The 27,985-nt window shown below is 41.3% G+C and overlaps 2 protein-coding genes across 3 annotated transcripts in view; both read right to left on the bottom strand.

Moving 5' to 3' along the window:
- LOC113169035 (HIVEP zinc finger 3) overlaps positions 1-16,643 on the bottom strand; it is a 35,998-nt gene extending 19,355 nt beyond the window's left edge. For both annotated transcript variants that reach the window (XM_026370162.1, XM_026370164.1), the window contains exon 1: positions 16,372-16,643. The gene's annotated coding sequence lies outside the window, so the exon portion shown is untranslated. The remainder of the gene's footprint in view (positions 1-16,371) is intronic.
- A 3,041-nt stretch (positions 16,644-19,684) lies between these two features.
- Positions 19,685-25,903, bottom strand: serinc2l (serine incorporator 2, like). Its single transcript, XM_026372770.1, has 10 exons — positions 25,775-25,903; positions 24,845-25,006; positions 24,413-24,600; positions 24,214-24,293; positions 23,914-24,051; positions 23,558-23,727; positions 23,083-23,173; positions 22,513-22,663; positions 22,215-22,424; positions 19,685-21,510 (listed from the first exon to the last, which is right to left on the bottom strand). The coding sequence occupies exons 1-10, from the start codon at positions 25,811-25,813 to the stop codon at positions 21,372-21,374; spliced, it is 1,368 nt and encodes a 455-aa protein (XP_026228555.1). The 5' UTR covers positions 25,814-25,903; the 3' UTR covers positions 19,685-21,371.
- Positions 25,904-27,985: the final 2,082 nt, after the last annotated feature.

Raw genomic sequence — 27,985 nt, 5'->3', positions numbered from 1 at the left:
TGACATAAAGTGTAACCTCCTCAACTTAGACCCAAACTGCAGCTACAACACTGGCTCGATGGAGGTGGAGCAGATGTTTCCATTCCATGAGAAGTGGAACATCTGTTTATGGAGTTGACTGTTGGCACCAGTAAACAGTGTTAGGACATTAATGAATGTGTGTTTTTGAGCAGGCACATGAGCACTATGCTGCTAGTGTCAAGTGCACCCTAGCTCTTTGATGTTGAGTCGGTGTGTCTCTGTTCTTACCACCAGTGCGACTTGACTGCATCATTTCTGTCTAACCGTAAACCCCCTGATTCTTTCATTTTCATACTGTGACATAATTTCATGCAATGTGATGTGAATCTGTGTGTAACTTTGCTATAATGATGTGGGCCATTTCTATAGATCCCTTCCCAATCTTCTCATTTGAATTAACTGTACTAAACTTTACCTCACCTAAGAAAAAATTCCACTACAGTAAATGTTTATCTGAAAATGCTGTTGACAAATTTAAGGAACTGATTCTATCCTTTATTTCAGAACCATGTACCAACACAGAGGAGTGCAACTTAACTTTACTCCACCACAAGTCGACCATCTTGTTGATAATACTGCAACTAGCATGGATGGTCGCATATGTACAACAGCTCTAGATTCATTTGTAAGACCTCCCTCATACTTAGACTTAGATTTAAGGTTGGGGAAGTCAAACCTCTACTCAAAACTCTGGACTCAGGGGATTTAGCCAATTATAGACCAATATCCAATCTGCCCTTTATCTCTAAAAAACTAGTTGAAAAACTAGTTTTGAAGCAATTATGTGATCACCTGCACAGGAATAACCTGTATAAAGATTTCCAGTCAGTATTTAGAGTACATCATAGTACAGAAACAGCACCAATACAGGTCACTAATGATCTTCTCTTTGCGTCAGACAACAGACCTCTCTCTCTACTCGTCTTGTTAGATCTTAGTGCTGCATTAAACACTATAGATAACAACCTTCTATTGCGTATATTTCCAGAGTGCAGCTACTGCTCCTACCGACTTGACCACTCACCCCAACCAGTCAAGGCAGATGGCTGCCCAACCTGAGCCTCGTTCTGCTGGAGGTTTCTTATCTCCACTGTCACTTAGTACTTGCTCAAGTGGGGTTGTTGGGTTTTCCATATAATTTTGTATACAGTTATATTTTGTAAAGTCTTAAACTTTAATCACTGTAAAGTGCCTTGAGATTACTTCTTATGTGATTTGGCACTATACAAATAAATTGAATTGAATTGAATTGAAATATGCATAATGTGTATTCACTTAAACACATATAAAACGTGTCTTTGACATGCAACCAACCAGGCAGCTAATGGAGTTGAGCACCCTGGTCTTGTTGATGTCAATCAATATGTATCCTCAGCAGATGTGATATCTGATCCTGTAAAATACTGAAAGACCGACCATCCTCATTTTTTCTTTAGGATCTCTCTTTTCTCTGTTACAGGGTTTCTCTTTTCCTTTTCCCTTTTGCTGTTTCTTTCTATGTCACACACAAATGCACAATTCCCTTGTGCACCCACTCTCCCTTTTTACTGTAATTCCAAATTTCAGCCTTGCAACGCACTCTCATTATCTTTCCCTTTTCCATGGTGCTAAACCATTAATAAGCACCACTGTCTTTATATGTGGCAAAGTAAACGTCATGTATATTATGAGGAAGGCTACCAGGAAATCATGTCTCCAGGGTTGCTGTGGGTAGTGATTATGGAAAGTAGCCTGGCCTTGAGTAAAGTCCCTGATTGGTAAGTGATATCCTATATAGAGCTGATATATCATTAGCAATTTGCAATGCTAGTTAAACCCAGCTATTATAGTTGTACAGTATTAGTAATAGTAGTATTTTCTGAGTCTTAAGCATTAGGTTTGATTCATTGCCTCAAAGGCTAAATGGTCTTCTGACATGAAATAAATCCATCAGGGAAAGCAGCAGTGAACAACAAAAAGACTCCCGGGGAGGGAGTTGCTGTGACAGAAGTGAAACAGATATCAAGTGTCCCTCAAAGACAATTGGTTCACTTCTCAACAGCTCAACACCAACCTCTAAACACAGCCAGAATGGCGTGCATATAAAATAAAAGAGTGACAAAGCACGGGGGGTGGAGCATGAGTGGATAAAAATAGAAAGAGGAACTGACATTTTCAAAAGCTGTTCTCCCTGCACCCACAAGTTTCACTGATGCGTGGATCTCAAGTTCACAGTTCACATACTCTACCCACTGTTCACAGTCGGCTGCTTGATATTTGCTCTCGCTGTCATTGTACAGCTGAAAAGAATGGGCTTAAGGCAAACACCATGTACATCTTCAATTAGGGTGATTAAAAGTGGGGGAAAATACACTGCTTAGTAGAAGTATAAAATACTGTAAGTCATTACTGTGACAATAATTTCCACCTGGTTTTATACTTTTCATTAAGTCCAAGGTGTGCTAGGACTTTAATTTTCAAACTTTCCAGTTTGGTAGGTTAATGTCTAAAAAGGTTATAAACATCTGTCATATCCAACAATTAATGCAGGACATTTCCATTATTTTCTATATCAGTGACTTTAAAACCTGCTGGTTAGTGACCACTGTCTGTGCACTAATTTTTCATTTCATGACAGCAATCATTTCATTACATTTCAGTATGTTATTTCTGTAGCAATGATATTTTTCTATGAAGTGACCCATGTGGATTGCTCCCCAGTGATGGGAAAGCCTGTCTTGGTTCCTCTTTCTGCAGCTGCTGTACTGCATCCTGTGTGAAGCTGCAGCAGGTACAACCAGCTAGCCTGCTGAAGCACTGCATACAACCTGGCACCATGCCTTATCTGCACATCTCAGTAACCCGTGACTATGCTAATCTGAACTGTTAGGTTGGAGCCGATGGTGGTTTTAGTTCTGCCTGTACAAACACAGATACTGGAAAGAGTCAACAGGTGGATGCTCAGCCTGAGTGTGTTCAAACACGAAGACCCAGCCGCAGAATGTATCAACAGGGCCTCCGTCCCCCGCCTTCCTCTCCTGGCCTGGCAGAGGGACACCCTTCTGATCAGGGAGTTTACTCAAAGCCAGGCCAGTCCAAGTAATTGCTACCCACAGTGACAAACAACTCCATTCAGCCTAAGTGTTGGTTTACAGTTTACTCTCCCTCCTCGCTGGCTGCCCCCACTGCCCATTCTGCCTGGTGCCACGCTGCATTTGTGGCCTGTCAACAGAGACTCTCCTGACGCATCAACGCCTCGTCAGCCGCCCTTCAAACCCAAAGCACATATACAAACGGCATGTGGATGACCCATCTGTTTATGTGTTTGTTGTGGAGGTGTGTGTGAGTGCATGTGATAGAGAGGGAGAGTGAGAGAGTGAAAGAGTGCAAGACAGAGAATAACAAGACAGGGGGGGGGAAAGACAGTGTGTGCAAATGCGTAGGAGAGACACAGAGACAGAGAAAAAGAGAGCTCTAGTAATGGTCATTTTGTGCCCAGAGTGGACAGCTCTAACCAACGGGAGTCACTCTATCTGCCATCTGAGACAATCTTATAAAATGCTGTCAGATGTGTGTGCAGTGAGCGGCAGTCTCATATCTGGAGACTCCAGCTGCAGGGCTATATGAGACAGCCCATCAGTCACATGACAATCAAGTACAGCTGAAACAGTCATAGTAAATCTGTGTGTGCATGTGTGAAGTTGTGAAATGCTGAATCTACAGAACATGTCGATACGTGTGAGCTAAAAATGCATCCTCACTGCAAAGGTTGGATAAGGTCGCAAACTACAGGCAAATAAAACCAAAACTTTCTGCATAGATGGATACCTGCATATTAAGTGCTTTTCCATTAATTTGACGAACCAATCCAACGAACCAAAGTAACTGCAAAGGGACAAAGGATTATTTTTGTTTGTTAGTTTTACATACTACACAGGGTTTGTTTCTGCACTTCACTGAAGTGAAGGACGCACAGATTTAGAGTAATATTACTGGTTGGTCATGTTTAAATTCTAGATGTTGTGAAAATGACATAAATGCCGTTATTTATTTGGAAAGCTTGGATTTTCCACTAGCATTTAAATAATAGCAGAGCGATGGTCATCCATGTGAAAGAGTGAGGTAATGGCAGTTGCACCAAGGGTTTAATGAGACCGAAGCACATGCTGGCTACACTGTGGTAATCATATCTTTACAGTAGCAGCTGTCAGCAAGAGAGAACTACTGAAACATATCCTCATTGTACTGCAAGCACAAAGTCGAGAAAGATTAAGATGTCAAAATAAATGTCAATATGGGCAAGATACTTAGTGACAAAGTGCTAGGTACAATCAAAGCTAAGCTGGAATGCATTTACTTTCCTACAGCTCTTAGTTCAAAGTAATGGACTCGGTTTTGCTGGCCTATTTGCTTTAAGTCCTGTAAATCACACCACTCTATTGGAAATCAGCTGGCCCACTTTACATTACAAGACAGACAAAAATGTGTCACCGGCTGCACTCGTTGTTGGTGGGGTGGGGGGGGGGGGTGAAATCTTCTCTGGCCACTAGGGAAGGCCACACACAGCCACACCATCTGCTTCCAGGGTACGATAACAAAGCGACAGTCCTAAAAACACACACATGCTTCTGTGTGATATTAAATCACAGTGTGCGTGTACAGTAGATGCACATTTCTCTCTCTCTTGATCACCCAAGCCGTTCAAATTGTTCTAGGTAACTGAGCCCCAAGGTCACGTGACCCGCGTTAGGGGAATCGGCGGTGCATTCCTCCAGCTGTCGTCACCTCATAGAAATCTGGTTAGGAGAAACCCAACTCCAAAAGCCGGCTCGCCACCTCTCATCCCTCCTCCTCCACCATCCCACTCATATTCAGAGCTGCATCCTCTTGCCTGTGAGCCTGATCATTTGAATACAAGGCAGGCAGAGAAACAAAGAGGTCCTTAAAATAGAGATGCTGTGGCTTTCAAAGAAGCATGCTGCAAAGACAGGACGAGGAAACGGAGAGGAAAAAAGGCAGAGACAGAACAGCAAGATAAGCAGACTTACGGCAGGAAAGTGAGAGACTGTATTGATGTAGGAATAGGTGGCTGGATACATTGATTTCCTGTTAGTTCTTGCTTGGTTACATACGGCTGATTCGTCATCCAATACAGGTTGAAGCACTGTCTCTGACCATGTCCTTAGCAGAGCTTCATTGCCTTCTCTGTATACAGTAGATATACACACACTGGATCATTACGTTACCTCAGTGAATGTTTCCCCGGTGGGAATATTTACTGTAAGAGCTTTCTATCATGGCAGCTTACTAGATATATGGCAATCACAACGTAGCCTCAGGTACACGGTTAGCTCACCTAAGACTGGGTGTCATGCCCTACCATGATGAATTGACCATTATGGAAGAGAATTATCATAATTTCAATTATTATTTCTAATTTGGTTTATCCTGCTGTAGAATAGTCAAAAAAATGCACACTTGTAAAAACACGCTTATAAATAATCTTGTGCTAATCAAAAATTATCCTACCTACAGGCACTAATGAGCTGTTTGGCAACTCTTTAAGACTTTGTATCTGTCATCATTGTTTTCAAATGAAGTCTATCTGGCTTCGAAGTTGAGAAAGTGCACGTACCAGCATCCCATACCACAGAATGGACACATCCTTAGGTACTGAATCCATTCAATAGTAATACTTGATGGTAGTTCATTATTATAATGTTCTAATACCCTTTTATGTTGATAATGACAAATAATGCAAATTGAGGGGAATTGAAACCACACTGAAGCTATAAAGGCTTGGGAGTACATGGAAATGTGGTTGGTGTCACATTGTTTCTTCAGGGGTGAAATTCTTTGTATATAGACTTCACAGTTATAAACTATGCATTCTGACTAAACATTCGCACTGTAAGCAATGCAATTAACAAATCCCTTCAGTTAATTCATTTCCTAGAGAGGTAAACTCTAGAGTGACGTGTGGTTAACAAGATTGTCACCTGACTTTTTGTGGTCAGCAGAAAACTCTAGTTCGATTCAAACTGCTTTCCCCTATGGCTGGTCACAAATATTCCTATATTCATTTGTATGGATTGGTATTTATTTGTTTTATATCACTAATATTTTTATTTTAATTGCAATATTAAAATTATTGCATCTGTCACATAGATTATATCATAGCATGGGTGCCTGACACCCCTGTCACTCACTGCAGTGAATGTAATGCTTCTAGTTTGCTGTGGTAATGTACTATTTGAAATTGTGATTGCAGGGATTATGAATGAACACGTGTTCCCCCGCTTTATAATGAAGCTCTGGATAGTCACTTAATATTCGAAACTAGGCTCCTGAGCCCCAAAATCTGTATTCAGGACAGCCTTACTTTCCCCAAACAAGTACAAAATTAAGCTTTTGAAAGTCAGTAGAAAGTTCTCAGTTCTACATATTTTTGATTAAACAACGCTTGGAGAACAGTTGCATTCAATGTGTTGATGGATTGATTGAAGGTTACTACTGGTTACTTACTACTTTTATTTTCTATAAATGTTTAATTAGAGCTAAATAGTGCCTAATTAAGATTTACTTAAAGCATGGAATTTAAATGTAATGTAACATTATTACAATGCTTAAAATGTTTGCTCATAGCACAAGCAGCAGCACAGCAGGTCACGTACTTCAAATGTAGAACATTTTCTCTAACAAACTGCTGTATACAGACCATTTAAATTGCAGATGAGAAAATCACAAGTTTGAGCCCACTAAATTTAAACAAATGGCAAAATATGTTTTCTGAGGGAACTGCTAAACTTAGAGCAGAAATCTAATCTTAAGAGCAACAAAATCTAATCTAGGATAACTTTCATTGTTGAAGCAGCCTGACTACACATTGCACAAAACTGTGCAATACCATGAAAAGTTCAACAGTATCTGAACAAATGAATTAGACAGAGAGCACTCCACAGCTGAGATTTGTGATTAATAAGACAGAGATGAGGAAGTATGGATCAGGGAGAGCACTCCTTGGATTTTATGATTGGACACACACACACACACACACACACACACACATCCACATGTACGCTCACACACTGACATGTACCAAGAACATTAACACAAACAAAACCACATTAGACAAGCATACCAAGCCTCGCCAGCCCACAGTTTTCACTTTGCTCGTTGGGGTCTGGCAGGACTCAACAGACATTTGGTTGGAACAGACGTCATTTCACGTAGGTTGTGCAAAGGATGATTGACAGGCCACGCCTTCACTTGGGTAAAACAAAAATGCAACGTACTGTATCTGGTTATATTCTTTGTTTCGGTTTGAGTACTCTAAGTTGAAAATGTTGAGTAGGTCAACTAAAGTGGAAAGTATTTTTCCTGGACCATTTGATATATTTCAAACATAATTATTATGTTTAATAATTTCTAAAATATGTTCATATTAAGAATCTGTTGTAGCTGTGATAGCAACTTTGTGAGACTGTGGGCCAAGCACTATGAGAGCACGCTCACAGTTTAGCAGGAAATATCTGCCAGGTTAGTCTTGCATGTTAATGTGCTAATAATTGGTAATTATCATTTAGTAAGCAGTATCATTAAGTTCAGCTAATAAAAAAATCACTAGGGAGGATAACATTTTAGGAAATCTTTATACAGGCTTGTTGTATGACACATACTTTAATGTTGCAGATGAGACAACTTAACACTCTGTTGTCTTTTCGCCAAGAAAAACTGCACCCACTATAATCTAATAACACTGTTATGCAGAAAAGCAATAAACAGTGCATTACGTAGATTGATGGCATGATGCGCTCTCATAGTCCCTGCAAAGCTAAATGCAGCTCCAGAGTTTTGCTGCAGCAAAATGTTCAAACACAGAAGTCCTAGAGAGCCCTCTTTCCAGCCTGCTCAATAACAAACAACCAGCCCGTGACATGTGTATCCGTGAGCCGATAACAACATGACCAATCATGCAAGCAAAAACACATAACTATGACCAATGAAAGAAAGACTGTTGCTGGCCTAGCAACAGGGACAGCTCGCTCTCACAAGACCACAGAGACCATCCATCTCACAGGCTGACAAAGAAACATTATACTTAGGCTGAAGAAGTTGACGCAAGATCTACAATCTAGTTACATTAGTTGTCATAAACAGAATCATGTCATGTAATCACACTAATCATACAGAGGGCATCCCTCTCTTTTTTACCCCTGCAACAATGTTGTGTGTGTGTCTCACACTCTCTTGCTCAGAGAAAAATTAATTCCTCCACTCTGCCCTCTCCTCCCGCTCCAAAACTATCAGTAGGGTTTTCTCATGATCTCCCTCTTCTGCGTAATTTAGACACTTCCACCGTAAAGGACACCCTACTCAGCGGCAGCGAGTGGGAACCCATCCCTGCTGCTCCAGATACTGTACCGGTAATCCCAATCAGCCTCTCAGATACAGTGGCGCTTGAAAGTTTCTGGACCCTTTAGACCTTTCTCTTTTTCAGCATAAACATGACCTCAATCTTGACTAGGTTTTTCAAATACTGAAATTAGATAAAGCTAACCCACTTCTACAGATAAGATTTTTAAAAATAAACCTATTCGTTCATATATTGTGTAGAAATATGTGAACCTCTAGAATTATCATTTACAGTCATTTGAAAAGGACGTCACAGGTTTATACGAGATTGTAATGGCTCAAATGACGCAGATTTCTCAAGAAGGGGTGGACTAAAAGCCCCCCAAGGGAACGTGCAGGACTGATAAACAGTTACTCGAAATGTTTAGCTTAAGTTATTGCTGTAACTGTAGACATGTGTTCACATAATTTAAAAATATACAGATACTTAAGACTGTATAATATTCCACAATAAACAGATATGTATCATATGTATAATGTTTTTGTCGCATTTGTTTTAATTGGGTTCACAAACTGTAACTAATCACATACTGCTACATCTCGGAGTCTCTCTCGTGCAACAGAGAAAGAGAGAGAGGGGTCTGAAAAATAAGGACATTCAGGAAGGCTGAACCCTCTGTCTCATCATCTGGTCATGTTAACAGCTGGGCGGCTCCTGGCCTCCCTATGGACACAGGTGTCAGAGTGAAATCTGCCAGCCAGCTTGAGCCAGAGATACACCACGGAGCACCATGTGCACACAACCATCTCATTTTCCCTTTTTCCCCCAAACGTCATCACTGGCACCCTGTCAATCAGCTGACATCAGGGAAAGAGCAGTTCCACAAAGGACGAGTATAGTGCCATTAAGCATATCGGAGTTGCAGAGTGTTGATGAAAAATCTAAGTCTGCAGTGACTAAGCTGGGGTTACTCCCAAGCACTGTGCTGACGGTGCAAAGCGAGGAAAAAAGGGGAGGAGGTGGGGGACTACCTGGGTGCAAACAGTGGGACTGCTGACTGTTTGACATTGTTGAATACAGCAGGATTACATAACAGAAAACACTAACGTATCGGACTGAGGACGCGCTTCCTACAGTACTCTCTGTCATTTTCAATAAAACATATGCTCCCATTTCATCGTCGTCTGCCTAGACTGTTTATCTCAGTCATGGCAGGAAACCAGATCTCAAGATTTATAACAACTAATGAATTTGAAGTTTACTGTTAAGTGTCTCTGTCTCTGTGTGTGTGTAGGGATGCTGTTCAGAGCCAATGACCCTGCACAGGTACAGTATAGAAAACACATCGATGGATTTACCTTGTGCCCTGGACTTTAATGTGCTAGCCTAAACTATTTACTTTTGTTCTGTCTCCTTCCTCAGGCTCACCCACAATCCGTCCCATCTCATCCATCCTTGCTCCCTGGGAGGTGATGAAAACCTTGCTGAAAACCAACCCTGAGCAGGAGAAGATAAACATGTACCTACCCTATGAAGAGCAGCACTCACATTTTTTTAATCATGTGTTTATTTTCTCAATTACGGTGGGTGAGTCTGTGTCAGCAGCTTTGTGGGTTTTTCCTTTTTTTTTTTTTTTTTGCTCTTTCTGCCAAACGGGGGAAAGCCAGGGTGGGAGGCATGGTGGGGAGGATCCTCTACTGAGGGAAGTTTCTAGAACATCCATGACAAATAATGTGTGTATGTGTGTTTATGGTGCTGAAAATACTCCATGTAATCTTCGTGATAAGGGCGGCGTGAATGGGAAGAGATAAAAAATGCTGAAGCCACATTATCAAACAAACCAGCTTCTCCAACACTGATTCATGCTGAGCAGCACCATCACCTGACCATTCATACTCATCTTAAGCCGTTAATCCACCGTGGCAGTATGTGACATGAGATTACTTCACTAGGGCTGTAAGGTGATTCACCTACCGTCATCCCTTTTGTTCAACTATGAGACTAGTGGGTGAACTCAACCGCAGGAACAGACTGTCTCAACAAGGATTATTAGAGTTTCCAGATAGACGACCAAATAAGAAACGATGGTTTGTTCTTGAACCCGGAGTCAGCAAAGCATAATCTTAAACTAACACTAAGATCAGTAGTACAAGAGGTGTGCAACCACTCCCATGATTCCCAGTAGTTTAAAGGACAATACCAGTTTGCAGGTTTTAGTGGTTGTTAAGTCACCGTAATGCTCTACTTAGCAAAGTAGATGTTGAGATTTGAAAATACAGTTACGTCTAATAAGGCAAACTTTGTTTTCAGATTAGCCACCATTTTGTTGGGAGGAAAAACATACATTTGACCTCACTAAACAGGGAAATTATACAGTACGCACTATGAAAAGTGGGGTATGTCAAAGTTAAAAAGCTTTTTCTAATGAATGGTATTATCTGATGCCAGGACAGTTAGATCAACCACCTTTTTTTCCCCCCAAACAGCAGAACATGGTTTGCTAGTTTCTGGTACTTATGCAAACCATTGTAATAAATAACTTAACAAGCCAAACCACTGCTATGGTCTTGAAGTTAGGCCTTTAATTCTCGTAACTGTGACAGTACAGTGGACCCAACCTATCTGACTCAACAGATGTGGACCACTGGAAATATTCCCATTGGCTGACTATAGCATTTTGCGTCCACTCTCTTTCCCTCCTCCTGCCACTGTTGATGTTTTCAAAGTCCAATTTACAATCCAATAGGGAAATTCCCACGTTTGCTGAATTTAATTAGCCATGTGCAAAATGTTTCTTGCGCTTATTTCCTAGCAGTATTTAGCAAGAAAACCGATGAGTTCTGCAAAGTTCACATTGGTTTAACACAATCAAACGCTTTTGCAGAATAGTTGTGGACTATTCCTCTGCTTTGGCACAGCGTAAAGGTAGTGTGGAAACTAGAATATGACTTTACTGGAGTACAGTGGTAGCCTGTGTTCTGTCTAGACCAAGGTAGGAAAGTTGTCTGAAGGAATGCTCATGCAAATATTGACCTTCAATTAGGTGAAACATATGCCCTCGCTTAGGCGCTGCAAGATGAAGGCATCTGCAAAAACAACGCACACATAAACAATCACAGAATACACATAAACCTGCAGAGACTTGCTTACAGAGTGCGCACATCTTGTGTAAATACACTTCATATGCAGTGGGAAATGACATCGAATGGAAGACGACTGCAAAAGCTCAAGTCTTTTAAGTTAGGTTTTGACCTCAAACAGGATGTCAGCTCAGCATCAGTAGCATTGCAAAACCACAACAAAAAATGAACAATTCCACCCTAACAAAAGAAACACAGACCAAAATCTGCAGAATTTTGTGCCCTTCAATTGGGTGTGGGGAGAATGACCTTCCCAAGTGACGGCAGTCAACCACTCTCCTGCATAATTAACAGCATCTAAAATGAGATGTTCTTTATATGACCTTACTTGACGATGTCAGGGCACAGCTTGCCCACAGGGACCCAAATACGCAGTAAATAACAAATTCATGTGTGCAAACCACAGCACACCTACCTACCAACAACTTTTATATTTGAAATTAGTCAATGGCAGCTATGAGTGTGTGAATCATACTGGGGGGGTATGAGTGAAAATATAATAAAGGAGCAGTTCCCAGTGCTCCTGGTGAGCCAACTCATTGCATAGCATGAAGGTACACCAGGTAAAGCGTAAGCGTTCCTCACGGCTGATCATAGCACACAGCTGACTGACAGTGCCATGACAGAGTCGGAACACATCTGGATTATACTGAAAGCTGTTCCACAGATTTCACAGGGCTTTTAAAAAGTGCAGCTAAAGGGGGTTGTCCAGGGGTTAGTTCAACTGCTCTGCTTCAGTGATAGTAACATGGCTGGGGAGGATTGTGCTGGAGTATCGCCTGCTGCCTTGATTTGCTCGGCAGATCCGCAGCAAGGTTGGAAGGATTTTCCACCAAAGCCCTCTTACCCTCCTGCAGAGCAGAAATCCCCTCCAATCCTCACTTGCTGTTACTTCAGGGACGCCTTACACACTGAGACAAAGGACTCCAGGGTAGGAGGAGAGAATGAGAGAGGAAAAGAGAGGAGAGTTGAAACTAAAGAAAGGCAGAGGAGATAAAACAAGGGGAATTGATTCTAAAAAGAAGAATAAAGAAGGCAGCCAGTAGAAAACAACTATCATTCGAAGAGTTGAATACTGTTACTGCATCTTTACTTCTCTTTTCTTTGATTTATTTTACACAGTGTCATGGTATGGACACCTGGAGACTTTTCAGATGCAGTGCGTTTTGAAGGGTGTGGTCAGGAGGCATCTTGGTACTCAGAGAGGGAGAAAGCCAGAAATTTGGAAGAGGGATCCAGTCGAGTAACATAACACCTCGCCTGCCTCAGCGATCAATACACACACTAGGAATGCATCTATAGCTAATCTCTCAAGGCAACAAAAGCGGTATGTGCCTGACCTCCAGAGGGACAGATTTAATCCATTCATTCAAATCTGCGTAGCCAATAATTGATAAGCTACTGTACTATGTGTGTTATTGCCCTTTTTTTCCCCAACCAGTCCTCAGTCTCTGCCAAGTTTTACACAAAATCTCACCAGTGACAATGTGACCAAACCCCCTTCCATACATACCTGTGGTAAGCAGCACAGAAGCCTACAATCACACCACGACAATCACTATTACACAACCGTGTGGAAAGTGAACACATGCACATAAACGCCCTCAATGTTGATACAAGGGGAAAACAGATAGATTATAACATATACAGACGAGAACAATAGAAAATGTAAATTCAGTCAGAATGACATATTACAGGCTGGAGAAAAGTTGGTGTTGGTGTGATGTAATAATAAACTTGTGGTCTATTTTGAGGGAAGATTGCCATAACACACACTAAAACCCCCCCTCCTCAGCATTCCACTTGACCACCAACTGTGCCCAAGCAGGTAATGATTAACTCTTATGAAGGGAATGAGTAACCTCTCTGTTGTGCGTCCTCTCCCTGCAGAACCTGCACTGCCTGCCAGGTTGTACACGAACATTATCGTCTGCATATATTATTACATAACCTGGGCTGGCACACATGGGCACAGTCCAGGCAGTCAAACTAACACACATACAGCACAGACTCTGCTCCCTGGCAAAAACAAGGAAACTCTATCTCCATTGGAAGGGGGCAGCCAACATACTGGCCTGGGTGAGAGGCTGAGTTGAGGCCTGACGCCGATAGACAACCTCGGCCCCTTCCAACCCCGATACACACACGCTGACCCAAATGCTGCAAAGACAGAACCGCTGACGACTGACGAGGCTGCGAGACTAAATAATCAGAAAACGTTCCTTTTTAAAAGATCTATTCAGAATCCATTACAACCGGAGTGAACTCATGTAATAAAGTTATTAGGCTAGTGGGGCTCTTGTGAAGTTGCCAGACCGGCTCTTGTAGCCTCCATTTTGTGTTTGTGTGTTTGTGTGGACGTGTATCCAAGGTCTTGTTCCTGGTTCATTCTGTCCTCCCAGCACTACAGAGGCTCTATTCTTCTCTGGTGCTTCAGAAAACAGGATTAATGACCAGCAGCAGGGATGTGAAAAGGTTGTGTCCACCAGCCACCAGGATTTTACAGCCTGGGTGTGTGTCACCGCGTGTGTTTATTTTTCTTGCTGGAGACTGATAATGCCATCCTTCTTAACCGCTCTCTCAAAGAAAACAAAACTTAAACAGCCTCATGCGTGCCATTTAATACTTTGTGTAATCTCTTGAGCCAAGAGTGATGCGTGAAGCCGAACTAACACGTGCACATTTCCTACAGCTCTACAGGTGTCACACCATCCCTGCAACACATAAAATGTTACATCAAGGGTTTAGACTAAACTGTCACTCACACTTGTGGAAAGAAAAACCCTGCAGATTGTCCCCTGATCCTAGGCTCCAATGCTGTTCTGGTTATCAAACCTTGTTATCTATAGTAGGTGCATATGGGCGTCTGAGCAGGAACTCCGTGTGACCCTCTTGCTGCCGATGGCATTTCATGCATTTAAATCAACATGTTGCCACCTGCAAGGCTTACTCAGTGTGCCAGAGACGGATAAGTGGAGAAGGTATGTCTGCTGAGTGTGTGTGTGTGTGTGTGTGTGTGCAAGTAGGGATCTAGTGTATAAGGTGTTGAGTATTTCTGTGTTAATTGGCAGAAAACAGTCCTTTTTCCATCTGGAGTGCTGTTTGTGCCAGAGAGAGCTATAGATGCACACAAACACACCCACACACATAAACTTGCTGAACTAACTAACTGAGTGAGGTCTTCAGTAATCAGTGGTGGTGTTAGTGAGACAGAGACATTTAACTTTTATTGTACCTGCACAAACTCATTGCACAATACGCTGAATACCAGAGCTTTCTGTAATGACTTGGCATTGATAAACCATCGACTGGAATGAAAACTTGTTCTACAGCCACACAGATAATAACACATTCACATCAAGCTTTCAAACACGGTAATTATTCTTAGCAAACCACCTTCTAACATTTCTGCCAAGTTACAATGGTATAAAAAAAAAATGAAAAACATCAAAGCAGCTCTATCGTGTAGCTTTTATCCCGATCCACGTTGAATCCATAAATGGCAGTAATCCCTAAAGCTCAGATTTGTTTCAACGATCAAATGCCTCATGATGTCAAACAATCTTGGGAATTTGCAAGAAAATGAAGCTGCGCTCTCCTTGGGTGCCTGCTGAGCAAGCTCCTTTCTTCAGCCAGCACCACAAGTGGTCTTGATCCAGGCCAGAGCGGAGCACTGTAGGCTGCCACTTTGTGCTGATTCAATTGGCCTCTCTTCACTCATCCCCTTCACCCTTCACGCTCTCACAATCTACTATATTCCCGTGCTCTGTGTTGCACTACAGAGCACTGCAGCATCGCTGCCATTGTTGCATCCACAACATCCACACATTCCTCTTGACTGAAGAGGGAGCTGCATTTATTGGGTTTCTGAACCTCTGCCGACGTAAAACAAAAACTATTATCTAAACTACTATCACCAGCACCTGGCTTTCGCGCAGACAGCTGTGCAAACCATTGTGGTCTTCATCTACATAGAGCAACATATAAAAGCGCCATCCTTACCTCACTTCCTGCCAAACAAGCATCTGAACTGCTACCAGAGCTTTGACTAATGGCAAACCTTTTTTTTAAATAAGCAGCATGTATTTCATATTGATATAATCACTATCAAAGTAGCAGGCAGACAGACAGGCAGACAGTCTAGATATATAGATAGATAGATAGATCTCTAAGAAATGTATGTGCCAATGGAAATTTTACACAGTAACTTCCACTAATTGTGTCTCTATGCAAATTTCCTAATATTGTCACTACCTTATTTGTCTAGAGAGGGACCCTCTGAGGGAAATCTATGACTCACCTCAACTTAAAATATAGTAGGTGTTACTGACTGAGCAGCCACTAAAATAACCCTGTTTTGGTCAACTTCGCCCATCTACCACATAACAGCGGATGAAGTCTGTACAAAAGCATGATGTCATCCTCTAAAGAAACCTGGCAAGTGGAGATGGAGCCCATTAGAAACAAGTTCTGGGGCCTGATTGTGAATCGTAACACCACTCGGTGCTGTTGCACTCTTTTCAACTGGTTTCTTATTAAGGACACACGGGGTGGATGACGGCCCGCGGTGAAGCGTGTGCTGTCGGCTGCAGGAGCAGCGCCCCGGACGCCTCCAAGCTGCACGGAGAGAGTTTGGCCGGCGACAGCCTCCAACATGCCGCTGAACTGACGGCTCCTACTGTCTGCTGCACGCTCGACACATTCACATGACGCTGGGTCACAACCAGCACAACTTCGCGACACCCCCCTGCTGTGGAAACACGCTCGGATCCCATAGCCCTGAACTTCACACCGCGCCGCCTCTGCAAGTGACAACCACTGCAACACAACCGAAACTAAGTCATGATCAGTAATATCACAGTTGGCTTTCTTTACCAGCTCGCTACAGTTCGGGCGCTGCAGCCATTTATCCCGTGGTGAAAGGGCCAGAAGTCCGCATTTCCTGGATTGCGACGCGCTGGATAGAGCTGGTCTCGGTGCCCGCGTCCCTGGGGCTGGAGAGCCGGATGGGCTCGGGGAGCTTCCCACTGTTGTCTCAGACCGGACAGCGATGCCACATTCAGCTGATCGTCACAACAAAACAACATCTCGCCCTACGCAAGACACACTCGGCGGCTCCGCACCACCCCGCACGGCAGGTCTGTTCAGCGGGCACCGCCCCCTCTCTCAGCCTCCACCAGTGGGCTGGCGAAGCTCATGACTTTCCAGGAGGTGTTGGAGGCTGCGATTGGCTGAAAGGAGCAGTTCCTGATTAATGCCATTAATTCTAATTAGCCAGACAAAGTCATGCAGTCGCCTGAGCGAGAATCGGAGTTTTGGAGACGGATGGAGGTAATCCTACGCGCCCTGAACTGAGCACATTTGTTTCTGATTCAGCCGCAGTATTTCATCAGCACAGACTTAGACCACCAAACACACCTTCACTGATATACTCCCAAGAATGAACAGAGTGATGCTGACACCGCATCACGCAAATGGTAGATCTAGTGGAGGTCAGAAACTGAGGCCACAAATCAATTCACTTGTCCCAGAGGCAAATCCAGGCAGGGCAGCGTTTTGCAGAGCCTTCAGAGCTCTGACTACATTTCCTGCTAAGCTGATGACCCTCTCTGTTGACCTCCTTCTACAGTGGGGGAGTGGTGAGGGTCACAGACAGTAAAGGTCACTGTGAGGGGCTGACCTGACCACAGCCGTGGCTGCTGCATGCATGATACACCCCCCCAAGATCAAATGGTGCTCTAAAGGCCAGTGAACATCAGAGCTCACAAGTGAGGGGTGGGGTGGTGAGTCGCAGCACAACATTTCTGTTGACCTCCCATCACTGTCACAGTAGATAGTTAGGTAGAGGAAGAAAGGACAATAAAACAATCAGCAACTGATTATGTTGTCCTTGTACTCAGTTGTGCCTCTCTCTGCATCCAGCACGCTGACTCTTTGTTTCTGGTGTTGAGAAAAGTGCCAAGAGGAAAAGGAAGGGAAGGAAAAGTGGGAGAGGAGGAAGGTGGGGAGAGATTTCCACAAAAAAAAAAAAAAAAAAAAAAAAGGATAGGAGAGAAAGAGAGACAGTGGTAGAAAGTGAGAGACAGAGCAGGAGCTGGTGAAAGGAGTGTGAAGACACGCTGTGGTGTGAGCTCTCCGTACTGCTACAATATGACTCTGACAGGCTTATGTAACCAGACTGGCCTGGCATTTGGCTCACAGCAGACGCCGGCTGCACTGAGTGTTATGTAACTGCATTAGCTGCTCCTCCGAGCCGGGGCAGAGCATGCGCACACGAGAGAGCCACACAAACACGAACACGCTCAGACTTTCAGACTTTCAGACTTCCAGCTTTGGAAAGAGTACACGGCACTGCAGCCAGAGAGATGGAACAGAGGTGATTTAACAAAATAGGAAAAAAACAAACAAACCCCAGAAGTCCAGTGGAACGGTTTAGTAGAAACAATCTGATCTGTTTGTGCCCACATTTTTCCTTGATGGAGAGAAACTGCACAGCGGTACTAACAGGCATTAACATATTCGCTTCCCATCATCAAGCAACAAGTTTCCCATCCTGAAAAGTCTAACTGGGGCTTAATGTTGGATAAATGTTTCCAGTGCGCATGTAGTATGCCAGCAGGGCCCAAACTCAATTAGCTTCCCTGCATGCAGCACATAATTTAATGGGCCTGGATCCCACTCTTAAAACCCAATTACACCTCAGACAGGCATTTCCAGTCATTGTGTCAAAGAGGTGGTCAGGGATGAACGATTCACTTGCAAAACAATGTTTCTCCAAATCAGCATCAGGAACCGCTGTGTCATTCACAGTTAATTTATTGTCAAAATAAATGCCGTCATGATTTTCTCAGGATCTATCTAGAAAATGACCTTATTCGTCATAAGTGGAGACAAAGTGCAGCTAAATGCTGACATTTCCAAGCTAATGCGAGAAAAGGGAAGAGAAGATTAAGGTCAGGGATAACGTTACCAGTGATAACCATTGTTTCAGTGATATGCAATTAAAAATCCCAGGATGCCTAACCAAGCATAGCTGCAGAGCTATACTAAGTGGCTCCTAATCAACACATTACAGCGTCCGATTTCCTATTACAGTGACAAATTGCAGCTGATGATAACAGAGGAAATGAAGGTGGGATTTATGACGCTGGAACCAATTGCCAAAGATGGAGAGTGTCTTAAATCTATGCTAGGAGAAAAACAAACAAATAAACAAAAACTATTGCAACATTTTGCATTTGTACACCTGATGATAACAGGGAAAATAAAAAGTGCGATTTATGATGCTTGGCAAATTTCATCTCAGATGGTGCTGGCTGTGTTCAGAGGCTGTTAAATTTCAGATGGGACTAAAAGGAAGAGGGGTATAAAGAGTCACACAGTAATAAAACAGGTACTTTTTATACATGAAATGCTTCGATCGCTGCAACAAATAATAACTGAGTTTGTCTTCACCTGGCTGGAGCAATAAGTTAGTAAAGTAAAAGACAGAGGATTGGTGGAGCGCTGCTTGTCTATTCCTATTAGTGAATTTGAATGACATCTATCCGTTTGCCAGCACTCTCAACTGATAACATCTGCATTTCTGCCTCAGGTTTTTCCGTTTTACTACAGTAGTAGTCAAACAGGAGTTGTGTTTACAGTTGTATGCCGTTGTCCTCTCTACATTGCTCGGAAAGTGATTGTTTCCTCCACTGAATTTAAAGGAAATGGGAATTCAGTCTCAAAACAAAACCATGACACAATCCGTCAACTGAGAACAGTCATGGATAGGCTGAGCAAGGGGTGGTGTTGTGGGAGGGTGGAAGCTGACAGGAGGTAGTGTGTCCTGAACAGTTACAGACAGTGCCAAATGGATTGAGTGACTTAGCAGCCAAAACTAACATGTCCTGTCTGCCAGTCACGCAAGAAGGAAATAACACAGTCGAGGCTGCAAGCACTGGCACAAACTGCTCTGGCTGTGCACAGGCACCAGGTCTGTGTCATTTCAACCTACTACTTTAATTTACAGTTAGGTGAAAAGGGCAAAACCTGGTCAGAGCAATACTTTTCAAATGACAGGTTACACAAGTCAAGATGGAAGTGGAAGACAGAATACCAAGATAACACATTAACATATGACATCAAGTATTTTCTGCAATGAAATTTCCAACTGAAATTCAGATTAAAATACCTGCACTCTGGTAACTAATTAGCAGGAGACGTTTATTACAATCAGTAACATCCATGAGGGTTAAAACAGCTTAAAAATTCCAACTACTGATAATAATTGTTCCTCAATATATCACTGACAAAACTATTAGGTTTGAGTTAAATCTTTCTTTATTAAAAATGGTGTTTATACATTAAGTATAATATCCACTGTCATCGGCCCATGCCTTATGTCATGCAATGGCTGACTCACCACGATGTGTAAGGCCGGGTATACAGGTAGAGGAGCGCATGTCAGCATTAGTTAAACCAGCTTTGAAACGCAGGACTACAAAAAGGCACTTAATAGTATTGTAAAATATTGTGTTATGATTGACTATTGTCAAATTTGCCTAAATAATATTCATATTGAGGTGATGATGGTAAAATATTTGACCTTTTAACAAACTAGGCAATATAAAAAAAAAAAAAAAAAATCATTTTATCGCAACACTGAAAAACTCCATTCATAATCCTCATGTGCAGCCAGAGAAACAGGATTCACTGACTCATGTGCGTGGGCAATGAAATGTTAGAGAAGAATGTAGCAGACAAAGGATAACATTTTTAGCATTGTACCAAAATGATTTCCTACAAAATATATTTAACTTCATTTGACTCATTCCTTTCATAATGGAATTGAGGTAAGTACTATATAATGCATAAAATTACTGTACCACCGTTACAACCATCAACATAATATTAAAGTCAACACTATTTAACAGCAATTTACCACTTCTGAAATGTTTCATTATTGTATTTTTTTACATACATTGCCGTATTTAAAGGTCCCTTTTCTCTTAAGTGAATAATACACTCTGTACAATCTAGATATAATAGCATTAGTGAGAGCCCAGGTAGTTTGGAGTTCATGCTCTCACCTCCTGAACCATAAAATTGCACACTACATGATACTGACTGCTATGGATCAATACGCTTTTCCCTGCTACTAATAGACCGCTATAATGATACAGATTATTACCCATGGCTGTACAAGGCCAAACACAGTCAGACATGGAGAGGCATAGCACCGGAGATGAAAGACCTTAGGTTGGAGCGGCTGAGGAAGAGCTGAGATTAGACTGGTTGTCTGTGAGGACTCTCTGACTCAAGGTTCAGTGACGTAATTTTGCATATACACTAGCAGCAAAAGGGAAGCCCTGTTAAGATGTGTAGGGCGTGGCATATTAGTCTTATCTAGTTTTCACACTCAACTCACTCTGGGGCTCATAAGGAGGGTTGCCCTCATTGCCCCAGTGCTAAAAAAGTCCAGCTAATCAGGGGAATTCCAGACCTGTCCAATCAGTGAAGTCTGATGTCACAGGCCTTCAAATGGGAATCTGTAAATAAAACATCTGAGGTACTGAGAAAGTGCCTTGTTGCTGGCAGTCCTTCTGATAGCCCCATAACAGCAAAATTCTGCAAAAACAGAGTTCATACAGTCACAATACATCAGGCATAAAGTACAAAGCATCTTATCAAGGTGAGTTACTGGCAAATAAAACCGTCATTAACCATTCAACTACACATGTGTAGTGATTATCACACTCAATACACACACCGATATGAATAAAACAACAGCAGAGGCAAGTAAAATGACTGCCCAATACATCAGGTAAGGCAATAAACAGAAGGTAGGAAAAGCAAAAGAAAGACAAAATACAGCAAAAATTCCAAAGATGTGCTCAGCTGAAATCCCTATCAGGGAAGATGAGAGGGGCGATGAGGGTCCAGAGGTATAGCCCGAGGCCCAGCCAGCTGGAGCTCATCTTCACCCACACAGCTGGCATACTGCTCTGCATGGCCTGGGTGGTGGTGTCTGGCCTGCCAGAGGACACAGACGGAGGAGTACAATTTAGTAGTACCAATATGATGTAACACATGTAGTGAAATTTATCTGAAATTCATTAAGTGTAATTGATTAAATATTCTTCCTTATGAAAATAGGTGAATTGGAAAGATTCAAGCTGAGTTCAAAGGATGGAAGAAGTCTAAATGCACCCGTTCAAATTTAGCGTTTTTTTGTCAGGAGTTAAAAGGTGGGATGTAATCTCAACTTGATTTTGAGGGTCATTACGTATGTGTCTGTTGTCAGGGAAGCTAACAGTACATTATTGATAATAAGATGATTTAAAAATTAGTAACTCACTTCTCTTAATCACTTTGGTAAATGACCAGAAGTAGCTTTCTGGGTCTGGCTGTGACACAGGTCTCCACACCCACCCTCCTCTCTCACAGAGTTGCTATTGCGGTGCGTACACAACCACTGCTCTGTTCCTCACACTGCATTTTGTAAGTCCTCTGGTTACAACAGCCAGATCAAATTCTAGGATGTAGTGCCTCTGAGGTAATTTGCTCTCTGGTGGTTATACTGGAGAACTACAATGTCTACCCAACAAGCAACAGTGTCCACCTCAGAACACATGATCAATTGTTTTGATGGTTTTTATCTTAGAACTAATAATTTGTGATTAGCACATTTTTGCAGACTTATGTTGCATGCCTGTTTGATGCTGACCGATACTTACTGGTACCAGTTGGTGAGAGTCATCATGATGTACAAAGAAGCCAGACAGAGATGGAAGTGGAAAAAAGAGTAGTTGTAAGTGACTCCTTCCTCCTCATTGTCCACTGCCCTGCGTATTCCATCCTCTCCCACCACACCCTCTCCACCTGACCCTGTGCCCTCCTCGGTCTGCATCAGCTTGTTTACCTGGGTGTTACTGGATGAACGGATGCTACCGGACAAACAAACAGTTTCTTAAAAAAACTTAAATCTAAAACACAAAACATAATTTGTTGCGATTTTTGTACTGCTAAACCTACCTGGCATAGAGAGTGCAGAAGAGGAAAATGACCAAACCAACAATGCCCTGGGCATCCCACCACTGCACTGGTCCTGGAGTGCTGTCACCAGATGGTGCAATGGTGCTGACATTTGACACTAGACTCAACAGGCTGGGGTTACAGTTCCGATCTAAAAAATATGCCCACAACATTACACATACACTCAGCCTATTACACTTGATATAACATGTATCTCTCTGCATTTGAATTGCATCGTAAATGCGACTGTCATAAATTAATAAAATACTATTAATATAGTAGTATATAGTATAATCCAATAGTGTATAATCCACTACAAATAACATTACATAAATAACTTATATGTAGAAATTAGATTTGGCAATATCAGTATATTAAAAATAAAGTGTGAAGGTTTTCTGGTTTAGGAATACTCTGTCAGAATTAAATGTCCTTGATTCACAAGTTCTTTATTAGGTAAATTGCATTTTCAGAAAAAAGTAAAATCCAGTTCTATGCAGGTCATACAATCGGTATCTTTGATACCTAATTATGTAGATATATCTTAAAAGGCAGTAATAGTAATTGTACCTGGATTGTTGGTCATTGCAGACCAAGTGACATACATGGTGTAGAGGGAGATGAGAGAAGCCTGGAGCAAACCAGAGTGTGGCTGGGCTTCCTGTAACAAATAGGGAAAACACACAGTAATGTCATGCAAAATGCAAAACTAGTCTGGAAACGAATGCTAAAATACAATATGTATTTCTACTACAGGTTCAACTGAGAGAAAAATAATAATTTTAAGGAGTGGAAGTGAGCATTTATTTATAGTTAGCCAAATTATATTTTATTAAAAACAATTTATCTGAAGAAGAATAAATTGTCTGGGTTCAAACTAGAAAACATAAATATGGGGTTCATTCACACTAGTGTTTTCAAATGTTCATCTTTCAAACAAATTTTCACACAGAATTTCTGTTACATTGTCCATAGGCATTTAGTAAAACTACAACAAAACATCTGTAGTGGTGTGGGCATGCACTAAGACCAAGAAACACCGTACCTGAATCTTGGGTAGAATGGAGACAATGGAAATTATGATGCAGAAGATAAGGTTGAGACTGATGAAGACCTTGTGCTCTGTGCAGCCATCAGGCTGTGTGTAGTAGACATAAAAGAGCACCACGGCAGTAATAGCCAGGGCGTAATGCAGGAAGGTGAAGGACAGCAGACCTGGAAACAAAAATAATGGTCATGATATATCCACAAGTGTAATAAAAACAAGTTACAGCTCTCTAACTAAGAACAAACAAGATCTATCTTATCTAATAATATATTATGTCATGCGCAGAATTATTTTACAAATACTTTATAGCTTAGCATGTCAAAATACATCCTCTTTTGAAGTGAATGCTGTACCTGCAAACCAGCATTTGTTGTTACTGTTTTCAGCATTTTCCACCCACACTTTGTTCCAGGTGTGGGCAAAGTCGATGAGGAGAATAAGCTGGATGAGAATGAAGATGAAAGATCCCACCACTCCAAAATAAAACCACACTGAAACAGGAAACAAATGCAACTGATTTAGCTAAAACTGTTAATGTGGAACAGAAAAATCGCCACTGCCTGAGTCACTAATAAAGCACCACATCTGTGTCTGCTCCAGAAAAACATACCGGATATTGCTGTTTATTGAAATTCAACAAAACATCTTAGCACCTGTATGAAATGTTCCATCTGGGATGAAAAAAGCTCCCACTGTAATTCCAATCAGGATCAGAAATTTAAAGAACCAGAACCTGGAAAATAAATAGTTGCAAACACAACATCAATCCAGCATATAGATGAAGGTAGCTCATGTAACTCTGCCACCATCCCTGAACAATTAGGCTGCATTTAAATTTAATAAAGTACCTACCCATTTTGAAAAGCTGCCCGTGGATCTTTGCTGCTGCGAACACCAATCATGATGGCGGAGAACAGAAAGAAGAAACAAGTCATTGCGAAGCACATACGGTACACAGACTTGTAGCCCACAATGACATCACAGTTGACCTTGTTTTCAATGCCAGGTATAGCAGTTCCTCCTTGGCAAAATCCTGGGATCTTTGAAACACAAGAAAGTCAGCATGTAATTAAGCTCATCAAAGAAGTATTTACAATAGATAATGTTTGACAATGCAGCACATTTTAGTCATTTACTGTACACAAATTTTTGGACTTGGGTATGTCATTGCAGTTACTTCAAGATTTCTATGTAATATAGTGGTCGATCATTGTGTAATACAATCCTGCTTGTTCTTAAGTAATGACATGCTGAAAAAGCAAACAAACAAAACAACCATCTCACTTTGCGGAGCTGTGTTTCCATCCCAGGCAGGATCATGATGACAGAAACCATGGTCCCCAGCAGCAAAAAGAAGGAGAAAACCAGGCGTGTGATAGTAGAGTTATTGGAAGAGGGACAGCAACCACAGAGTAGGCATGGTGCTGAGCCACATAGACAGGAGGCCTACAGTACGTAAATTGGCATGGTGGGTGAGAGAGAAAAAAAGAGAGAGAAACCCATTTGAGCAAGACAGGCTTTTAAAATTCAGATAACAATCAAACGAATGTAGGCAACTGCTTTGACAGTATGCCAAAAAATGTTGTTGTCATTTTATATTGGCATGGTACTAATCATGATATTGAATTTCCAGTACTGGAGCCAAGTAGATAAGCATCATCAATATTAACAAGTATGTGTCTTGTTTCAGTTCATCAAACATAACTGGCCCCCGTTGTGTTATGATTTCCACATAATCCAGACATTAAAAGACTGACTCCACCTTACTCAGTCCAAAGACGCTGACTTTGTTAACCCTAATTAACTAGCTGTATCCTGTAAGATTAGTAAGAGTACACCGTTTAGCCCTGCAGCTCTATTGACATTATGTAAATATAACGTTAGTTGTTTGGTCTGTTTTGACACTTCCTCGATGTTTCTTTTCCTTCGTGATTCACCAGTATTAGCTAGCTAAACTAGCTTCTCAGGGATTTTCAGTACAATAGTTTAATTGGCCAGTACAACTAGTATTATAGACGCTAACTTACTAAATACTTAAAGTAAGAGCATTCAGGTTAACTCTTTCCTATAACTAGCTGTTACTAACTAGCCTAGCTGTGTCAACCTTATGTTATCTCACATATGCTAGCTAACGATAGCAAGTCTTACGTTAGCCTCGGAAAAAAAGCCTCAGGTTTTAAAATAACTCAGATACAAGGTAAAAAAAATACTTACACAGCTGGCTAAGGAGCACAAGGCCAGACAAGCTCCCATTTTTACATTAAAATGCTGAATATAATGGTAGATAATGTGCCGTCACCTTTAGTTCTACTGTCAAAACACTCAAACAGCGGAAGTTCCCCCGCCTATTTTTCAAATTAAAAGCCAATTCCTCAAACGACAAGTTTTCAACAGTAAAAGCCTAAAATGCAGCATGTTGAAAGTTTCATGAATAGGAACAGATTTAAAAAAATACAATTAGGCTGCATAAAAAAGCACATATTCTGTGTTTTTAATGGGTTAATCTTGGGTGTTATGGCAATTTCTTTCCAACAAACCAAAATAGTATAGTTGTGTCTGCAAGGCACAATGTGGGGACTTTGAAACCTACCATCTGTCCTCGTCCTCTGCGTCCCAGGACCTGAGTGTCTGTTCTTTCAAACTACATGATAGCAAAAGAGAACTTGTCAGGTGCTGACAGAAGCCTCTTCAAAGCCCCTGCTGTTGGTAGTGTACCAGCACAGCAGGGAGCCAACAGTGTTTGGGTTATTAATAGTCCCTTTAATATCTAGACTAGAACAATGAATATTTCAGTGCCAAATTCTGAATTTATTTGAAAGTAGTACATCTACTTAACTTACAAATAAGTCCAATCTATCAGCTTGAAAATGTCAAAAAAATATGAAAGGATTAAAATCAATATATATGATTACTTTTTAGTTGAAAATAGCAAAAAAAATTGACATACAGTAACTTGTTTCATGTTTACTTTATGCAATGTCTATTAAAGGAATCTTACTTTACACAGATTCCAATCTTTTCCTCTTGCATCACAATGAGTACACCTTATTTTTTTGTCTATGAAATAAACACTACACTTATTACCCTAACCTTGTTTTGCATCATAATTAAGACATGTACCTAAATATAAAACACTGGTTGTCATCATCTTTACTAAATTTTTAACTCTGTAGGTTCATCCAGTGCCTATGTAGAAGTAAATGTACAACTGTATGGAAGTTAAAACCGATGTCCACCTTAACTAAAGTCTTTTGCTAAAATACATTTCCCATCTTTTAATTATTAGCATAAACAAGAGACTAGTCTGCTAGAAACATGTGTTACCTTTATCCAACACCAGGTGGAAGCATTTCAGCGTGTTACACTACTGCCACATACAATTTAAGGAGCATTACCTATATTTAACATTTTAACAATTTAATCTGTCAATAAATATTTAAAAGACAGTCCTCAGAGTGGGTCAGGTACATAGGCCTCACACAAAAAAGTAAAGCATTTACCTTGATAATCTATGTCCTACATGATCCTTGATCAAGAAGAGATGGATGGACTACAGCAGTTTCTGGAGTTGTATCTCAATATACTGGGCTACAACTCTGTAATTTTTTGTTGTTGTCTTGCCATGACACTACTAGAGATGTGTATTACTGGGAAGTTATATTTAAGTGAGATCCATTGTAATGTTTAGCCCTTTATACCATTCAATCTATTAGTTCAGGATGAATTGACACAGTAGACTGATTGCACAACTGAGATTAATATAAAAAGTGTCAGTCACAATACAGTTTGTTGAACTTCATACTAAGATTAATGTCAATGTGATGCTGTGTGTCTAGTTGCCGGCACTGTATTTGAGACAAGGTCAGATACCGCCAATAAAAATAAATGAAGGCGAAGAGACATGAACATCAGCCAAAGCCTGTATCTCCTGTAGTTCTAAAATAGGATTGTTTCACACATGCATCTATCTATCTATCTATCTATCTATCTATCTATCTATCTATCTATCTATCTATCTATCTATCTATCTATCTATCTATCTATCTATCTATCTATATTATAACCTCTTTATTCTAGCAGACTCACTTGACTGACAGCAGTTGTTGGAAGATGGTGTCCACCTCTCTATGTTATTGTTCGCATGGATTCAGCTGCCAGGATTAAAACTTCCCTCTCATCCATTACTCTTAAATGAATCACTTCATACACCGCACCTACTTGAAAAAATGATATTTAAAGTGAAAACTGGTTGATTTTGCACACTAAAGGGATTGTGGTTATCTCATCCATCCCTGAGGTGCCTTCAGGGTCCGTCTCTGTTATTCTGGCCTCCGGATTCTGGCGCTTTGCAGTTTGAGCGCCGTTTGCGATTGGTCGATTTGGACCAATCAATGCAGAGATGTGCGGTGACGTGCTGTGCTGTGC

Source organism: Anabas testudineus, chromosome 16 (genome assembly GCF_900324465.2).
Source record: "Anabas testudineus chromosome 16, fAnaTes1.2, whole genome shotgun sequence".
Lineage (NCBI taxonomy): Eukaryota > Metazoa > Chordata > Actinopteri > Anabantiformes > Anabantidae > Anabas > Anabas testudineus.
The sequence above is the reverse complement of the archived record's forward strand: the minus strand, read 5'-3'. Positions and strand labels throughout refer to the sequence as shown.

Coding starts and splice junctions, on each gene's coding strand:
- serinc2l (XM_026372770.1), bottom strand. CDS start 25,813: ATGGGAGCTTGTCTGGCCTTGTGCTCCTTAGCCAGCTGT. Junction 24,601..24,844: donor TGGAAACACAGCTCCGCAAA/GTGAGATGGTTG, acceptor TGTGTTTCAAAG/ATCCCAGGATTTTGCCAAGG. Junction 24,052..24,213: donor AGATGGAACATTTCATACAG/GTGCTAAGATGT, acceptor TTCCTGTTTCAG/TGTGGTTTTATTTTGGAGTG.